The sequence below is a fragment of the Anopheles coluzzii genome, chromosome X (assembly GCF_943734685.1).
Source record: "Anopheles coluzzii chromosome X, AcolN3, whole genome shotgun sequence".
NCBI classification, from domain to species: domain Eukaryota; kingdom Metazoa; phylum Arthropoda; class Insecta; order Diptera; family Culicidae; genus Anopheles; species Anopheles coluzzii.
The window spans coordinates 5,789,148-5,805,525 of record NC_064669.1 but is presented as its reverse complement, the minus strand read 5'-3'; the positions used below and the strand labels follow the sequence as shown (position 1 = coordinate 5,805,525).

At 56.9% G+C, this 16,378-nt stretch overlaps 2 protein-coding genes across 8 annotated transcripts in view; one reads left to right on the top strand and one right to left on the bottom strand.

Moving 5' to 3' along the window:
- LOC120948455 (low-density lipoprotein receptor-related protein 2) overlaps positions 1–15,709 on the top strand; it is a 52,054-nt gene extending 36,345 nt beyond the window's left edge. For all 7 annotated transcript variants that reach the window (XM_040364827.2, XM_049606169.1, XM_040364836.2 and 4 more), the window contains 9 exons: positions 316–6,176; positions 7,009–7,415; positions 7,497–9,004; positions 9,098–9,410; positions 10,373–12,138; positions 12,211–12,372; positions 12,455–12,722; positions 13,562–13,830; positions 13,908–15,709. In XM_040364827.2, the coding sequence (XP_040220761.2) occupies positions 316–6,176; positions 7,009–7,415; positions 7,497–9,004; positions 9,098–9,410; positions 10,373–12,138; positions 12,211–12,372; positions 12,455–12,722; positions 13,562–13,830; positions 13,908–14,137 (10,784 nt within the window). In that variant the 3' untranslated portion in view covers positions 14,138–15,709. The remainder of the gene's footprint in view (positions 1–315; positions 6,177–7,008; positions 7,416–7,496; positions 9,005–9,097; positions 9,411–10,372; positions 12,139–12,210; positions 12,373–12,454; positions 12,723–13,561; positions 13,831–13,907) is intronic.
- LOC120961686 (uncharacterized) overlaps positions 1–16,378 on the bottom strand; it is a 395,308-nt gene that overhangs the window by 365,868 nt on the left and 13,062 nt on the right. The gene's annotated exons all lie outside the window — the stretch shown is intronic.

Below are 16,378 nucleotides of genomic sequence, written 5' to 3'. Positions count from 1 at the left end.
AGTTAGGATTAAAAAAAGAGTGTGAGTGATTTGAGTTACAAAAGAGTGAGTCCGCGAGAAGTGTGAGTGAGTTAAATCACAATAAAGTAGTCAATGACATCAAATCGTACGTTTTTCGTCTATGAATCTTAAAAGAATCTCTCATTAACTCTGATTCTGCTCACTGAAAAGAGTGACTCTTTGCTCTAATGCTAATGATTGTTTGTCTCTAAGTGTATGTCTTGTCAGGTTCTTGCAGTGAATGAGTTGTTGGCGAATGGTCTTGGGCTAATCTCAATGTTTTCCTCAATTCTTTCCTCTATCTCCGCTGCACAGAGCCGACGTGCGGCACGAACGAGTTCCAGTGCAAGTCGGGCCGGTGCATACCGCTCAACTTCCGGTGCGACCAGGAGAACGACTGCGGCGACCATTCGGACGAGTTCGAGTGCGGCAACGTGACGTGCGCTGCGTCCCAGTTCGCGTGCGAGAACGGCCGCTGCATCCCGAACATCTGGAAGTGCGACAGCGAGAACGACTGCGGCGACGGGTCGGACGAGGGACCGTTCTGCGCCGAGAAGACGTGCGCCTACTTCCAGTTCACCTGCCCCCGGACGGGGCACTGCATCCCGCAGAGCTGGGTGTGCGACGGCGACGACGACTGCTTCGACAAGCAGGATGAGAAGGACTGCCCGCCGATCACCTGCCTGGCGAACCAGTTCAAGTGTGCCGATCTGCGCCAGTGCGTGGAGGAGCCGTACAAGTGCGACGGCATACCGGACTGCAACGACGGCAGCGACGAGCTCGGGTGCCCCACGATGGAACCGAACCAGTGCAACCTGGAGAAGCACTTCCGGTGCCGGTCGTCGGGCGTCTGCATCCCGATCGCGTGGCACTGCGACGGCTCGAACGACTGCGACGACCACTCGGACGAGGAGGACTGCAGCAAGATCACCTGCCCGAACGGGTTCTACAAGTGTGCGAACGCGAAGTGCGTGTTCAAGGCGTACATCTGCGACGGCAAGGACGACTGTGGCGACGGGTCGGACGAGAGTGTGGAGCATGCGTGCGTGACGCCGCCGCAACGGTGCGCCCACGGCCAGTGGGCCTGCCCGGGCGTGACGGAGCGCTGCGTCAACCTGACCTCGGTGTGCGACGACGTGCCGGACTGCCCGAACGGGGCGGACGAGGGGCTCGGTTGCGATCTGGCCCAGTGCCAGCACCAGACGGGCCTGTGCTCGAACGGGTGCCAGAAGACGCCGCTCGGCGCCCTGTGCATCTGTCCGCCGGGCGAGGAGCTGGCGCCGGACAACTTCACCTGCAAGGATCTGAACGAGTGCGACCCGCCCGGCCTGTGCTCGCAGCGCTGCACCAACACGAAGGGCTCGTACTTCTGCTCCTGCGTGGACGGGTACGTGCTCGAGCCGAACAAGCACACGTGCAAGGCGGTGAACCATCCGGCCGCCTTCCTGATCATCTCGAACCGGCACTCGATCCTGGTGGCCGACCTGAAGGAGCAGGGCCTCGAGCGCGTCCCGATCATCGTGGAGAACGTGGTCGCGACCGCCTCGAACATGCACACCGGCACCATCTTCTGGAGCGACATGAAGCTGAAGAAGATCTCCCGCCTCGACCGGGGCATGGAGCCGCAGGAGATCATCTCGACCGGGCTCGATCTGGTCGAGGGGCTCGCGTACGACTGGATCGGCCAGAACCTCTACTGGCTCGACAGCAAGCTGAACACGATCGAGGTGGCGCACGAGAACGGCTCGAACCGGCTGGTGCTGGTGCGGGAAAACATTACGCAGCCGCGCGGCATGTGCCTCGACCCGAGCCCGACCGCCAAGTGGCTGTTCTGGACGGACTGGGGCGAGAACCCGCGCATCGAGCGCATCGGCATGGACGGCACGATGCGGGAAACGATCGTGAGCACCAAGATCTACTGGCCGAACGGGCTGACGCTCGACGTGGCGACGCAGCGCGTCTACTTTGCCGACTCGAAGCTCGACTTTATCGACTTCTGCTACTACAACGGGACGGGCCGGCAGCAGGTGCTGGCGGCGAGCCACTATTTGCTGCATGCGCACTCGCTCTCCCTGTTCGAGGACACGCTCTACTGGACGGATCGGCAGCTGAACCGGGTGCTGTCGGCGCACAAGTACCGCGGCACGAACCAGACCGTGGTGAGCCATCTGATCTCGCAGCCGCTGTCGGTGCACGTGCACCATCCGTCGCTGCAGCCGATGTACGAGAGCCCGTGCAAGCGGGCGGCCTGCCAGCACGTCTGCCTGCTGAGCCCGTCCGAGCCGGCCGGGTATGCGTGCAAGTGCCGGCCGGGCTATCGGCTGCTGCCGGAGGGCCGCTGCACGGAGGAGGAGAACGCGTTCATCATGCTGCTGAAGGGCAACCAGATCGTGGACGTGCCGTTCAATGGGGGCGATGCGCGCTCGAGCGGCCTGATGCCGGTGGTGGGCATCGAGGGCGGCATCAGCCTGGACTACGACCGCAAGGGCGAGATGGTGTACTGGGTGCAGGGGCGCGACGAGTCGGACGATGAGAACTGCACGATCTACGCGACGCCGTACGGGGGCGGCAACAGGACCGAGTTCCTCGGCCCCGACACCGGCCTGGTGGGGGCGGCCTACACCATCGCGTTCGACTGGATCGGGCGCAACCTGTACGTGGGCAACCGGCTCGCCTCGAACATCGAGGCGATCAGCGTGGACGGGAAGGTGCGCTACCGGACGGTGGTGCTGGCGAACGACGGCAACCGGACGTCGGTGGCGAAGCCGAAGCAGCTCGCGCTCGACCCGGCCGACGGCCGCCTGTTCTGGATCGACGAGGGTGGCTTCGGCGTGCTGACGAAGGTCGCGTCGGCCGGCATGGACGGGTCGGATCCGCGCGTGCTCGACGACACGGTGCAGTTCCCCGAGTCGATCACGGTCGATGCGGAGAAGCGGCGCGTCTACTACAGCACCCGGCTGCCGCCGGCCGTCCTCTCGATCGAGTACGACGGCACCGGCCAGCGCACGATACTGAGCGAGGAGAACGCCATCTCGAAGCCGCGCGCGTTGGCCGTGCTCGAGTCGCGCCTGTACTTCCTCGACCCGACGTACGAGAAGCTGGCGCGCGTCGACCTGCCGAACGGCGACAACGCGAAGCTGATACTGGACAACGAGCCGGACCTGCGGCAGATGGTGATCTACCGCAAGCGGTCGTCGCTGCAGCACCCCTGCACGCAGAACAACGGCGGCTGCGAGCATCTCTGCCTGCCGCATGCCGGGGCGTCGCGCGTCTGCGCCTGCGGCGTCGGCTACAAGAAGGAGAACGAGGTCGCCTGCACGCCCTACAAAACGTTCGCGGTCGTGTCGCAGCTGGACGTGACGCGCGGGTTCAGCCTGCGCGACAGCACGGAGGCGATGGTGCCGATCACCGGCCCGGGCCACCACATCCTGCACGTGGACGTGCTGTACCGGGAGTCGTGGATCTACTGGGTCGAGTACAACCGGGGCCACTGGAACGGCATCTTCCGGGTGCGGCCGAACGGCACCGAGCTGCAGCACATCGTGAAGGACGGCATCGGGAGCAACGGCATCCGGGGCATCGCGATCGACTGGGTGGCGGGCAACCTGTACTTCACGAACGTGTTCCCGCACGAGAACTACGTGGAGGTGGCGTGGCTGGACGGGACGCACCGCAAGGTGCTGGTGAAGACGACGAACGATGCGCCGCGCGAGCTGGCCGTGAACCCGATCAAGCGGCTGCTCTACTGGATCGACTACGGGCAGTATCCGCGCATCGGCAAGTGCTACCTGGACGGCTCGAACTGGACGCCGGTGGTGACGTCGGGCATTTCGAACCCGCGCGACCTCACGGTGGACATGCTGACGCACGACGTGTACTGGGTCGACTCGAAGCTGGACATGATACAGAAGGTGTCGTACAGCGGGGGCCACCGGCAGGTGATACGGCGCAACCTTGCGAACCCGATGGCGCTGGCCGTCTTCCTCACGGACGTGTACTGGGTCGACCGCAATCTGGCGAGCGTGTTCCGGGCGTCCAAGTTCCCGGGCAACAGTACGCGCCCCGAGCGGCTGCGCACCAACCTGCCCAAGCTGCGCGACATCACGATCTACGACATCAACAGCCAGCCGATGGACGACGCGAACCCGTGCCTGCGGCTGGGCAACGGAGGCTGCGACCAGCTCTGCTTCGCCCTGCCGCCCGACTACAGCCAGAAGCCGAGCTTCCGGTGCGACTGTGCGGTCGGGCGGCTCGGTGCCGACGGCCGGCACTGCGAGCTCACGGACGAGTACATCATCTTCGCGACGCGCACGGAGATCCGCGCGATCGATCTCGACCCGGCCTCGACGAACGTGCCGTTCGCGCCGGTCGCCAACCTCACCAACGTGGTCGGTCTCGACTTTGACTACGCGGACAACAAGCTGTTCTTCACGCAGATCCGCCCGTGGTCGAAGATCGCGTGGCTGCGCGGGGACAAGCCGGACGCGGCCGCCATCACGCCGGTGATGACGCGCGGCATCAACCCGGAGGGCATCGCGTACGACTGGACGCAGCGCAAGATCTACTGGACGGACAGCTCGAACAACTCGATCTACGCGATGAACACGGACGGCACCGAGCTGGTGATGATAGCGCGGGTCGAGCGGCCGCGCGCGATCGTGCTCGACCCGTGCAACGGCACGCTGTACTTCACCGACTGGGGGCGGTTCGGCACGTCCGGCAAGATCTTCCGCACCACGATGGCCGGCTCGCTCAAGCGGGCCATCATCGACCGGGACCTGTCCCAGCCGTCCGGGCTCGCGATCGACTACGACGACCGGATGCTCTACTGGACCGATGCGGTGCGCGAGAAGATCGAGCGGTCGCAGCTGGACGGCCGCAACCGGGAGGTGCTGATCTCGGCCACCATCTACCCGTTCGCCATCACCGTGTTCCGCAACTACATCTACTGGACGGATCTGCAGCTGCGCGGCGTGTACCGGGCGGAAAAGCACACCGGCGCGGGCGTGCACGAGATGGTGAAGCGGCTGGAGGATTCGCCGCGCGACATCCACATCTACAGCGCGACGCGCCAGCAGTGCCAGGCGAACCCGTGCCTGCAGAACAACGGCGGGTGCGCGCAGAGCTGCCATCCGGGCGCGAACGGCAAGCCGGAGTGCAAGTGCGACGACACGACCAAGCCGGTGAACGAGGGGCGCATGTGCGCCCCGAAGAACCACACGTGCGACGCGAGCAAGTTCTACTGCCAGAACGGCAAGTGCATCTCGCGCATGTGGTCGTGCGACGGGGACGACGACTGCGGCGACGGCTCGGACGAGGACGTCAACTACTGTGCGTTCCATTCGTGCGCGGCCAACGAGTTCCGGTGCGCGAACGGCCGGTGCATCTTCAAGTCGTGGAAGTGCGACCACGAGAACGACTGCAAGGACGGGTCGGACGAGGAGGGCTGCTCGTACCCGCCGTGCGTGGATGGGGAGTTTACCTGCGCGAACGGGCGCTGCATCCCGCAGGCGCAGGTGTGCAACGGCGTGAACGACTGCAAGGACAACGGCACGTCGGACGAGACGCACGAGCGGTGCCCCACCAACACGACCTGCCCGCCGAACCACCTCAAGTGCGACCGGACGAACATCTGCGTGGAGCCGTACTGGCTGTGCGACGGCGACAACGACTGCGGGGACAACTCGGACGAGAATCCGCTGCACTGTGCGCAGCGCACCTGTCCGCAGAACAGCTTCCGCTGCCCGAACCATCGCTGCATACCGGCGACTTGGTACTGCGACGGCGACGATGACTGCGGGGACGGGGCGGACGAACCGCCGGAGTACTGCAAGTCGGAGGGCCGGACGTGCTTCGGCGATCTGTTTACGTGCGACAACGGCAACTGCATACCGCGCATCTACATCTGCGACGGCGACAACGACTGTCTGGACAACTCGGACGAGGACAACCGGCACCAGTGCAACGATCGCAAGTGCGACGAGGATACGGAGTTTACCTGCCACGAGAACAAGGCGTGGGCCCGGGCCCAGTGCATCCCGAAGAAATGGATCTGCGACGGCGACCCGGACTGTGTGGATGGGGCGGACGAGAACACCACGCTGCAGCACTGCCCGTCGCCGCAGCCTTGCGGGGAGGACATGTTTACGTGCGCGAACGGCCGATGCATCAATCAGGTAAGTGGTATCTGGCATGTCGCATGCCTGGAACGTCCGACGCTAATAACGCTTGGAATATGCAATGTTATGTGAATTGAGGATCGTTTCAAAACCAAAAGGGTCTGTCTACTTCAAAATACTAGACAATAATCTAGAATCTGTAAGACACACTTGACTTCAGCTAAACTGTGAGCTTGCCAAGATTTCTCTACTCGAAGATAACTCGAAACCAAGTACTCGAAGATCTCCTTATTTGTTGGAGAGATAAAAAACGATTTTGCAGTCTTTGGACGTATAACAGTTCAATATATGTGCTACAGACATACAGTAGACCCTCGTACAACGAACTCTTTAAGGTCGTTACACGGGTCATTCGATTGTTTGAAAGGGGCAATTACAGAGCATATAAGAGTGCTCTTACTTATCAACAACTCGTTAAAAGAGGTAATCATTATGAAGGAGATTGAATCTATTGAATCTGTTGGAATTCAAAGTGTGTTAAAGGACTACCATCGCCCTATATCACCCCAATTCAAAGACCCGCGATACAGATTCAACGGAGACATTAAACGTTGAAAGTATAGCGAGGAACAGTTTTAGCAGGTATGCTAGCCTCTGATGTTGTCCAGATATCCTCAAGAATCTCATATAGTTATGATAGGTGCTGTAGGAAAGAATGTGAGAAAAAGGGACTTAAACTTTAGGGTCATTGAATAATCAAAATTAGGGACAAAGCTCACTCAGCACCTCAGTTCTTCACATATGTCCCAGCCAAGATGTCAGATCTCAGTTAAGGTCTCCTAACCTACGATTCATCACCTAACGGATCTGCAACTTTCTTCCATCAAAGGGTTGGGTGTGCGATCACGACAACGACTGCGGCGACGGTTCGGACGAGGGCAAGAACTGCAACAGCCAGTACAAGACCTGTACGCCGCAGGAGTTCACCTGCCAGAACTTCAAGTGCATCCGCAACCAGTACCGGTGCGACGGCGAGGACGACTGCGGGGACCACTCGGACGAGGTCGGCTGCAAGAAGGACAACGCGACGTGCGCGGAGGGCAAGTTTACGTGCAACAATGGGCAGTGCATCGACTACCATCTGGTGTGCAACAAGGTGCCGGACTGTACGGACGAGTCGGACGAGCCGCTGCACTGCAACGTGGACGAGTGTGCGAAGGTGGAGATACACCGTTGCGGCCACAAGTGCGTTGACACGCTGACGAGCTACTACTGCGACTGCAACCAGGGCTACAAGTGAGTGATAGCGTGGGAGTACCTCTGAGCGGTGAGCACTTGCTGACGTTTCAATCCATTTGTCTCTCTTTTTTTTCTCAGATTGCTGGAAGACGGCAAGGCCTGTGCAGACATTGACGAGTGCATTGAGACGCCGGGTGTTTGTTCGCAGCACTGCTCGAACACGCCTGGAGGCTACTACTGCAAGTGCGACGAGCGGTACTACGAGCGACAGAACGATGAGCACACGTGCAAGCGCAAGGACGACACGAAGCCGTGGCTGATCTTCAGCAATAAGTACTACGTGCGCAACATGTCGACCGACGGTCACCAGTACAACCTGATCCACCAGGATCTGATGAACGTGGTGGCGATCGATTTCGACATGCAGCAGCACGAGATGTACTTCTGCGACGTGACGGCGAAGACGATCTTCAAGTCGAGCTTCGGCTCGCTGGTGGAGGACGGCGTGCGCATCGAGAAGACGCCGGTGATCAAGCACGATTCGCACGGGCTGGAGGGCATCGCGATCGACTGGGTCGGGCGGAAGCTGTACTGGCTCGACCGCCACTCGAAGAACCTGGACGTGGCCGAGCTGGACGGTACGCGGCGCAAGACGCTCCGGTCGGGCGTGGTAGATCCGCGCGCGATCGTCGTCCATCCGGGCATTGGCTATCTGTACTTCACCTCCTGGCATCTGCAGGCGTACATCGCCAAGATGGGCATGGACGGGTCGAACTTTACGCGCATTCTCACGTGGGAGGACGACATCGCGTGGCCGAACGCACTGACGATCGATTACTTCACCGACCGGATCTACTGGGCCGACGCCCATCTGGACTACATCGCGTTCGCCGATCTGGAGGGACGGCACCGGCATGTGGTGCTGTCCGGCGCACGGGTACCGCACGTGTTTGCGCTCTCCATCTTCGACGACAGCCTGTACTGGACGGACTGGAACCTGAAGGCGATCCTGCGGGCGAACAAGTTTACCGGCGCGAACTACACGGTGGTGCGGAACACGACCCACCGGCCGTACGACGTGCACATCAGCCACCCGCTGCGCCAGATCCCGTTCCCGAACCCGTGCGGCACCACCAACGGGGGCTGCTCGCATCTCTGCCTGCTCGCGCCACCGCTCGAGTCGACCTACCTGAACGTGGAGGGCTACCTGGAGGAGGGCGCCCCCAGCTACCGGTGCGCCTGCCCGAACCAGTTCTATCTGGCGCGCGACCAGAAGACGTGCATCGCGAACTGTACCAGCGGGCAGCACCGGTGCGGCGGCGACGACGAGAAGTGCATCCCGTGGTTCTGGAAGTGTGACGGCGAGCCGGACTGCAAGGACCGGTCGGACGAGCCGGCGAGCTGCCCGGCCCGCCACTGCCGGGCGGGCACGTTCCAGTGCGGCAACGGCAACTGCACGCCCTCGACCACCATCTGCGACGGCACGGACGACTGCGGGGACGGTACGGACGAGCAGAACTGCGACCTGCCCTGCCCGGTGTCGGACTTTAAATGCAAGTCGAGCGGCCGGTGCATCCTGGACAGCTGGAAGTGTGATGGCGACGCCGACTGCAAGGACGGCAGCGACGAGGATCCGGAGATTTGTCGTAAGTAATTGTTGGGGCTTCGGCTGTCCAAGGAATGATCTTGATCAGTGTCTTGATTACCACGCTGCTTCCTTTTCTGCCTTTTCCAAACAGACAAGCGTACGTGCGACCCGGAGACGGAGTTCAGCTGCAAGAACGGGCGCTGCATACCGAAGCTGTGGATGTGCGACTTCGACAACGACTGCGGGGACGATTCGGACGAGCCGGCGTACATGTGCCGGCAGCGCAACTGCACCACCGGGTGGTCCCGCTGCCCGGGCCAGTCCAACTACCGCTGCATCCCGAAGTGGCTGTTCTGCGACGGCAAGGACGACTGCCGCGACAAGAGCGACGAGCTGCCGGAGAACTGCCCCCAGTGCAACCAGGAAACCGACTTCAAGTGCAACAACAACCGCTGCATTCCAAGGTACGTGTTTGTGTTTGCCCTTTCCACTTTGGGGGTTTCTGCAACTTCAAGTAATATCTGTAGAGATGATGAAGTTGCCGATATGTGCTTTTTTGGTCCTTCTATAACACGTAACTCCAATGTAGAGAAGATATTCTCGCCTACTTCTGCTTGAACGTACTGTAAATATGGATGGTACCCCAAGCGTGAGAGATTGTTTTGAATTTTGTATGTTCAAACATGACTTCAACTCTGCACATAGACCGTGCTGTACGACAGATTTACTTTTATTCAATTAAGCTCTGTACCTCAATATTACGACAACAAACTCAGAGTGAATACAGCAGACAACTGTAATTTCCCGTCATAGTTGAGCCTAGAGCCTAGTAGAGATTGTAACGTTAACCAATAAAAATCCATGCCTTCTTCTTCTTATTTTTGGCACAACAACCGCTGCCGGTCAAGGCCTGCCTGTACCCACTAGTGAAGTGGGCTTGGCTTTCAGTGACTTTTTGTTACCGTAGCAGGATAGTAAGTCCTACGTATGGGGGCATGGTCAATTGACGACTGTACCACCAGACCGAAAAATCCATGAAAGTGACTCATATTTGACATTTGCTCGTCGAAAGGGGTACCCACAGAGTGCTCGTTAAAAGAGGTACTCGTTATGAAGGGGGTCTACTCCATGTGGGAGGCACAATGGATGGATGATCAAAGATTCAAATATTGACAACATTTTAAAGTAAAGAAAATATGACTTGGGGGCACACTCAATACTTCCCTCATAGAGAATTGACCTTATAAGCGATCGTCCATAAGTTACGTAACGCCAGGAATGAGATATTTTGTATGTCCTTCTTAAAATTAGACACCAAGTGATGATTCTAATTCTCTAACTCTCACACAATGCTTTATTTTGCTGAATTTTTCCCCTCTCTTCCCTTCACGCCCCTCCCTTTCCTCACCCCCGCCACACACAACAGACAGTGGATGTGCGACTTTGCGGACGACTGCGGCGACGGTAGCGACGAGAGCGAGACCCAGTGCAAGGGCAAGTACCGCGAGTGCTCCGAGTCGGAGTTCCGGTGCGACAACGGCAAGTGCATCTCGAGCCGGTGGCGCTGCGACCACGAGGACGACTGCGGCGACAACTCGGACGAGTACGGGTGCGAGGGCTTCCAGTGCAAGAACGGCACGTTCCAGTGCAAGTCGGGGCACTGCATCGCCGCCTACTTCCGGTGCGACGGCGACCGGGACTGCCGGGACATGTCGGACGAGATCGGCTGCCCGCCGCGCTTCCCGGGCGGCCGCTACTGTCCCGAGTCGCGCTTCCAGTGCGCCAACAATCTGTGCGTGCTGCCGTCGGACCTGTGCGACGGTACGGACGACTGCGGCGACAACTCGGACGAGGCGGCCTCCGTCTGCACCAACTTCAACTGCGACACGCTGCGCCGGTTCCAGTGCGCGAACCATCGCTGCGTCGCCCGGTACCAGATCTGCGACGGGGTGGACAACTGTGGCGACGGGTCGGACGAGAACAACATGACGCTGTGCGCGGCCCGCCAGAAACCGTGCGACCTCTACACGCAGTACCAGTGCGCGAACAAGAAGTGCATCGACCGGGCGCAGGTGTGCGACTACGCCGACGACTGCGGCGACGGCTCGGACGAGCTGGGCTGCCACCGGACGGCCAGCTGCTCGGCGCTGAACAAGGGCGGCTGCGAGCATCACTGCGTCAACCTGACCGACGGCTACATCTGCGCGTGCTACGCCGGCTTCATCATCGACGCGTCGAACAAGAAGCGCTGCACGGACATTGACGAGTGTGCGACCGGCACGCACGGCTGCTCGCACCTCTGCACGAACCTGAACGGCACGTACGAGTGCGGCTGCCGGGAAGGGTTCCGGCTGTCGGACCGGGTGTCGGGCGTGTGCAAGGCGCTCAAGGGCGAACCGCTGCTGGTGCTGTCCGGCGGGCCGGAGATACGGGCGTACGAGCCGGCCCAGAACCGCCAGTTCGACGTGATCGCGGGCGAGAAGCGGATCGAGGCGCTCGACTACAATCCCGAGTCGCAGATGATCTTCTGGACGGACAGCTACGACAAGACGATCAAGCGCTCCTACATGGTGAACGCGATGAACGGCGACGCGAAGGTGGGGTACGCGCAGGACCTCAACATGAAGGGCGGCACCAAGCCGACGGCCCTGGCGGTCGACTGGGTGGCGGACAACCTGTACTGGGCGGAGACGGACCGGACCGGGTCGAAGCCGCGCGGGCGCATCATGGTGGCGAAGACGGACGGCCGGTACCGGCGGGCGCTGGTACAGGCCGGGCTGGAGGTGCCGACGGCGATCGCGGTCGATCCGCAGCTCGGGCGCATGTTCTGGGCCGACGCTGGCAGCGCGCCCAAGATCGAGGTGTCGTGGATGGACGGGTCGAAGCGCCGGCCCATCATTACCGAGGCGATCCGGCATCCGGCCGGGCTGACGGTCGACTACTCGCAGGACCACGCGGTCTACTGGGTCGACACGAAGCTGAACACGATCGAGGTGATGAAGCCGGACGGCACGATGCGACGCACCGTGCTGAAGGGCGACCTGCTCAAGCATCCGGTGTCGCTGGACGTGTTCGAGTCCAGCCTGTACTGGGTGACGCGCGACACCGGCGAGCTGCTGCGACAGGACAAGTTTGGCCGGGGCGTCCAGGTGACGGTGCAACGCAACCTTGCCAATCCGTCCAGCATTAAGGGTAAGCAGTGGGGTGCGATGAGATCCATCACAAAATCGCTGACACTAATTGCGCGCCGTCTCTCATTTTCAGTCTATCATGAGTTGCGTTACAACACCACGCTGAACAATCCGTGCTACCGGAACCCGTGCTCCCATCTGTGTCTGCTCGTACCGGGCGGAAGACGCTGCTCCTGCCCGGACAACACCGTACCGACGTCGCACCGCAGCACAGCCGAAGTTGTTTGCGATGCTCGTACGTAGACGCAACGACACCGTTTCCCTAAACCCACGGACGATCTCATTGTATCATTCCCTTTTTTTTTTTTGTTCCACAGCGGCTGAGCGGCCACGACCGGCACCGCGTGTCTGCCCGTGCCAGAACGGAGGGCTCTGCAAGGAGGCCGACGCTGGCCCGGGCGCACCGAGCAGCGAGCTCGTGTGCGTCTGTCTGCCCGAGTTCTCCGGCACCCACTGCGAGGTGTACAGCGAGAAGATACTGGGCGCCGCCGGCAGCAGCACGACCGCCATCTTTGTGCCGCTGCTCATCCTGATGCTGATCATCATCGCTATCGGGCTGTTTGTCATCGTCAAGAAGCGACCATTGTAAGTGCATTTTTTTTTTTGCGGTGCAGCTTAAGGCTCTGGATGTATGCTCTGGATGGTTGGACTAGCAGATGATGCAAAGGTTCATGAATTTCCTCACGGATCATGGTTCTTCAGGACGAATTTCTTGGAGATTCATGAGTATTCAAACAGTTGCGGAAATCTGGAATCAAACTCCCTACTCTGAATACATTTAGGAAGTGGTACTAGCAGATAAAGCAAGATTCACCGATATCCTCGAGCTCTTCTGGGAAAATACCTTGAAGATTCAGGATCATTCAAGAAAATGGGAAAATCTGGAATCAAACTCAATTATTCTGAATAATTACAGGAAGATGGATTAGCCTCCTGTCATTCATGAGTCAAAGATTCATGAATTTCTTCAAGTATCATGGCTCTTCAGGGCTAATATCTTGGATATTTGTAAACCTTTCCAAAATATGTTAGGATTTCGATTCATACTCATAATTCCAACACACATTTAGGAAATTTAAATAGTAAATGATGCAAGATTCGTGAATTTCTTCAAGGATCGCGTTCATTAAAAATTCGTGAGCATACTAGTTTGTGAGTTTGTGCGAATCTTGATGTAAATTCATAATTCTGAATAGATTCCAGCCTACTGAAATTGATCAAAACAAAAACTTATCAATTTCCTGAAGGAACTTGAGTCATCCGGAAGAATTCATACATTTCTAGAATATTCTAGTGTCTTTCATAATGAGGACTTCCATGCATCCAGTTTATTGGGGATACTATATTCATACATCCACATAGTCATGACATAATTCGCAAAATCATAACGACACACACTTTACTTCCTGTCATCCTACCTACAGTGGCAAACCGAGCCTCAGCTCGTCCCAGAGCGTCTCGTTCCGTCCCGGCACGAACGTGGAGTTCAATTCGTCCGAGTTCCCGTCCGCCCAGCGGCTGCCGGGTGTGCCCGGTGGCGCCGCCACCGGCACCACCGCCGGCACCGCCGTTACCCCGCTCGATGGCTACAGTCTCGATACGCTCAACAACAAGAACACAGACTTTAGCAACCCGATGTACGATGCCGTCCAGGCCGGTTCCGATCCGATGCCGACCAGTAATATGCCCTCGGGTACGTATTCGAGCAGGAGGTGACGTAGCGTAGTGTCACGTACTGATCTGTATGTTCTACTGTTCCTCCTCCCCTAGACATCTACGAAGTGCCGTCGGATGTGGGCAAGCTGAACGGCAGGAAGGAAGGTTCGTCCCTGTCGACCGGACCGTTCACAGAGCCGGTGTCGGCCATCCTGGCGCCGAGCAGCATCACGCATAAAACGTCGCCCCAGCTAAATCTGCGTCCGAAGGAGCTTAACCCTTCGATGCACGACACGGGCAAGGACACGCAGCTGCTGGTCGAGGAGGACAAGTCGGAGTGCTAAGGGGGACAGCAGCAGCGGGCGAGCGAGACGGACAGAAAGAGAAACCCTCCTTCCGTTGCCTCCTTCCGTTTTGGGGGATAGATAACGGAAGGGGAGGGGAAAGTTCACTATTCCGCATTCCGATGTGTGCGTATATGTGTGTGTGTGTGTCTGTGCGTGTGCATGTAAAAGTGCTGTAGGAGCCAAGCTCAAATCGCAAGGAAGGGGTATTGAATAACGAAAACACAGTTGCGACTATAGAGGGTTAAATGGGTCAATGCAGCCAATGAGCGGGCAGGACAGTAAAGCAGAAGCGGGCATAAATGCATGCCGTGAGGGAGCAGCGTGAGAGGGCTGTGGGAAACGGGCCCCGACACACGTTCCTCTGTTACGAGAAGCCTACGTTATAAGCAATACATTATATAAACGTATTCTAAGTTTTTTTTTGTTATTAAGGTTTCTATAGAAACGGAGATGTTAGAACGGAAATAAAGTGTGAGTGAGAGAGCGATATATATATAGAGAGAGAAGGAGAGTAATATATGAGATCGAAGTGGGTAAAGCAACATAAACTTAGCACGTTTAGAGGGGAAAACAAGAATAACAGGAATACGATACAGCAGGTTGTAAAAGTAAAATCAAGCTAACTTGAAGTAAACATTAACATCGTGCAAGTAAGAACAGGCGAAAGAGAAACGAAAAGGTGAGAAAACGAATAGAACAATCCATACAGACGATACGTCCAATTGAATTTGAACAGAAAAGAATGGAATAGAGAGAAAGAGAAGGAAAACGTTTTACAACTATTAGTTTTGTATATAGTTAAAAGCAAGCGATTGTGTGGTGAATGTTGAAATCTGCTGCTGTGCTGGCAATGGCACACACACACAGTGTTTTTTTCTTCCCAGACCGCACTGCAACGGTTTTGTTGCAGTGGACACACAAACACACATACACAACACATACAACGCACATGTTCACACATCGGAAAAATCGGTGCGCAAGTCACAGCACACGAGCCTTGCACACGTTCCTACATAGAGGAGCAGAGGGGACAGGGGGACAGGGAGCAATTCGTAATCATGCAGATCACGTTTGCTGTATTAGTGGGGATGGGATTGCGAAAGAGCAAAAATAAGATGTTATTTTATCTTGAGTATTGTTGAGTTCTAATGTAATCTTACGATGATAATTACTACGGATCGATGTGCGGAGCCTGACCACCCCCCCCCCCCTTCCTCCCGGAAAACTGACACAACTAAACGTTCGCCCTGCTTCAAGCCTCCTTTTCTTGCGGCCCTCACGGGTAAAGTTGCAGTAAGGGAGGTGAGCCTGCGCAGCGAGGATGTAGCGATCACGGGGAGTAGGGCATGGGTGTGGGGGAGGGAGGAAGAGGGCCAGATAATCAAAGGACTGGCATCGAGCAAGGTGCCTTATTAGAGTCATAGGCAGGGATGTGTGACGGATGTCAGATGAGAAATCATAATTCAACGTTTTTAATTTCTCCCGATTCGTACTACAAAACAGAAACACACGCGGAAAGTCCAATTTCATCGTTGTTTGCAAGTAAATACACACTTTAAAAAAAAAACAGCAGAATTGTACAAATCCCATGATGCGATTAAATTCCGAACTGATGCCAAATTCATCATTCAATTACGACGCAAAGACTCTAAGCGAATGTTGCCGGTAAGTTTGTTGTTTCTATTTTACCAATAGCTCCATAGCTTGAGTGATTTGCTCAATAGATGGCGTTTTATAACTCATCATTATATTGCTATCCTTTTGTTGCATTGTGTTTCGTCTAACTTCATTTAATAATGGCGTATATAGCTTTCTAACTTTTGTTATTAAATTCTCACTTGCTTCTGTACAAATGGTTCACATTGGAGTCTAGTATTTTAACATTCTTATCGCCGTTCTAGTTCTAGCGATGCATAACTTCAATGCGAAACCATATGACAGTACATAAATAAAGCGAATAAAGTGATCCACTGGTTGGGTATATCCCACCAACAAATGGCGCCACTAGCTTTTTTTTTGCTATTTTTAGAATGCATCACTAGTTCACCGTCTGCTAAACGAAGTCTTTTTAGATTCCATTTAGGTTGAGAACGTGAGCCGTTTAGAACCCGTTTAGTGGTCGTTTAGTGGATTTGTGGCACTTGGGAAATGTTTTTCATTTTATACCACTCAAATAAGTGTACAACACAGTTTTTACAAAAAGTAACCAAATCCGCTACACGAAGATCCATCTACATG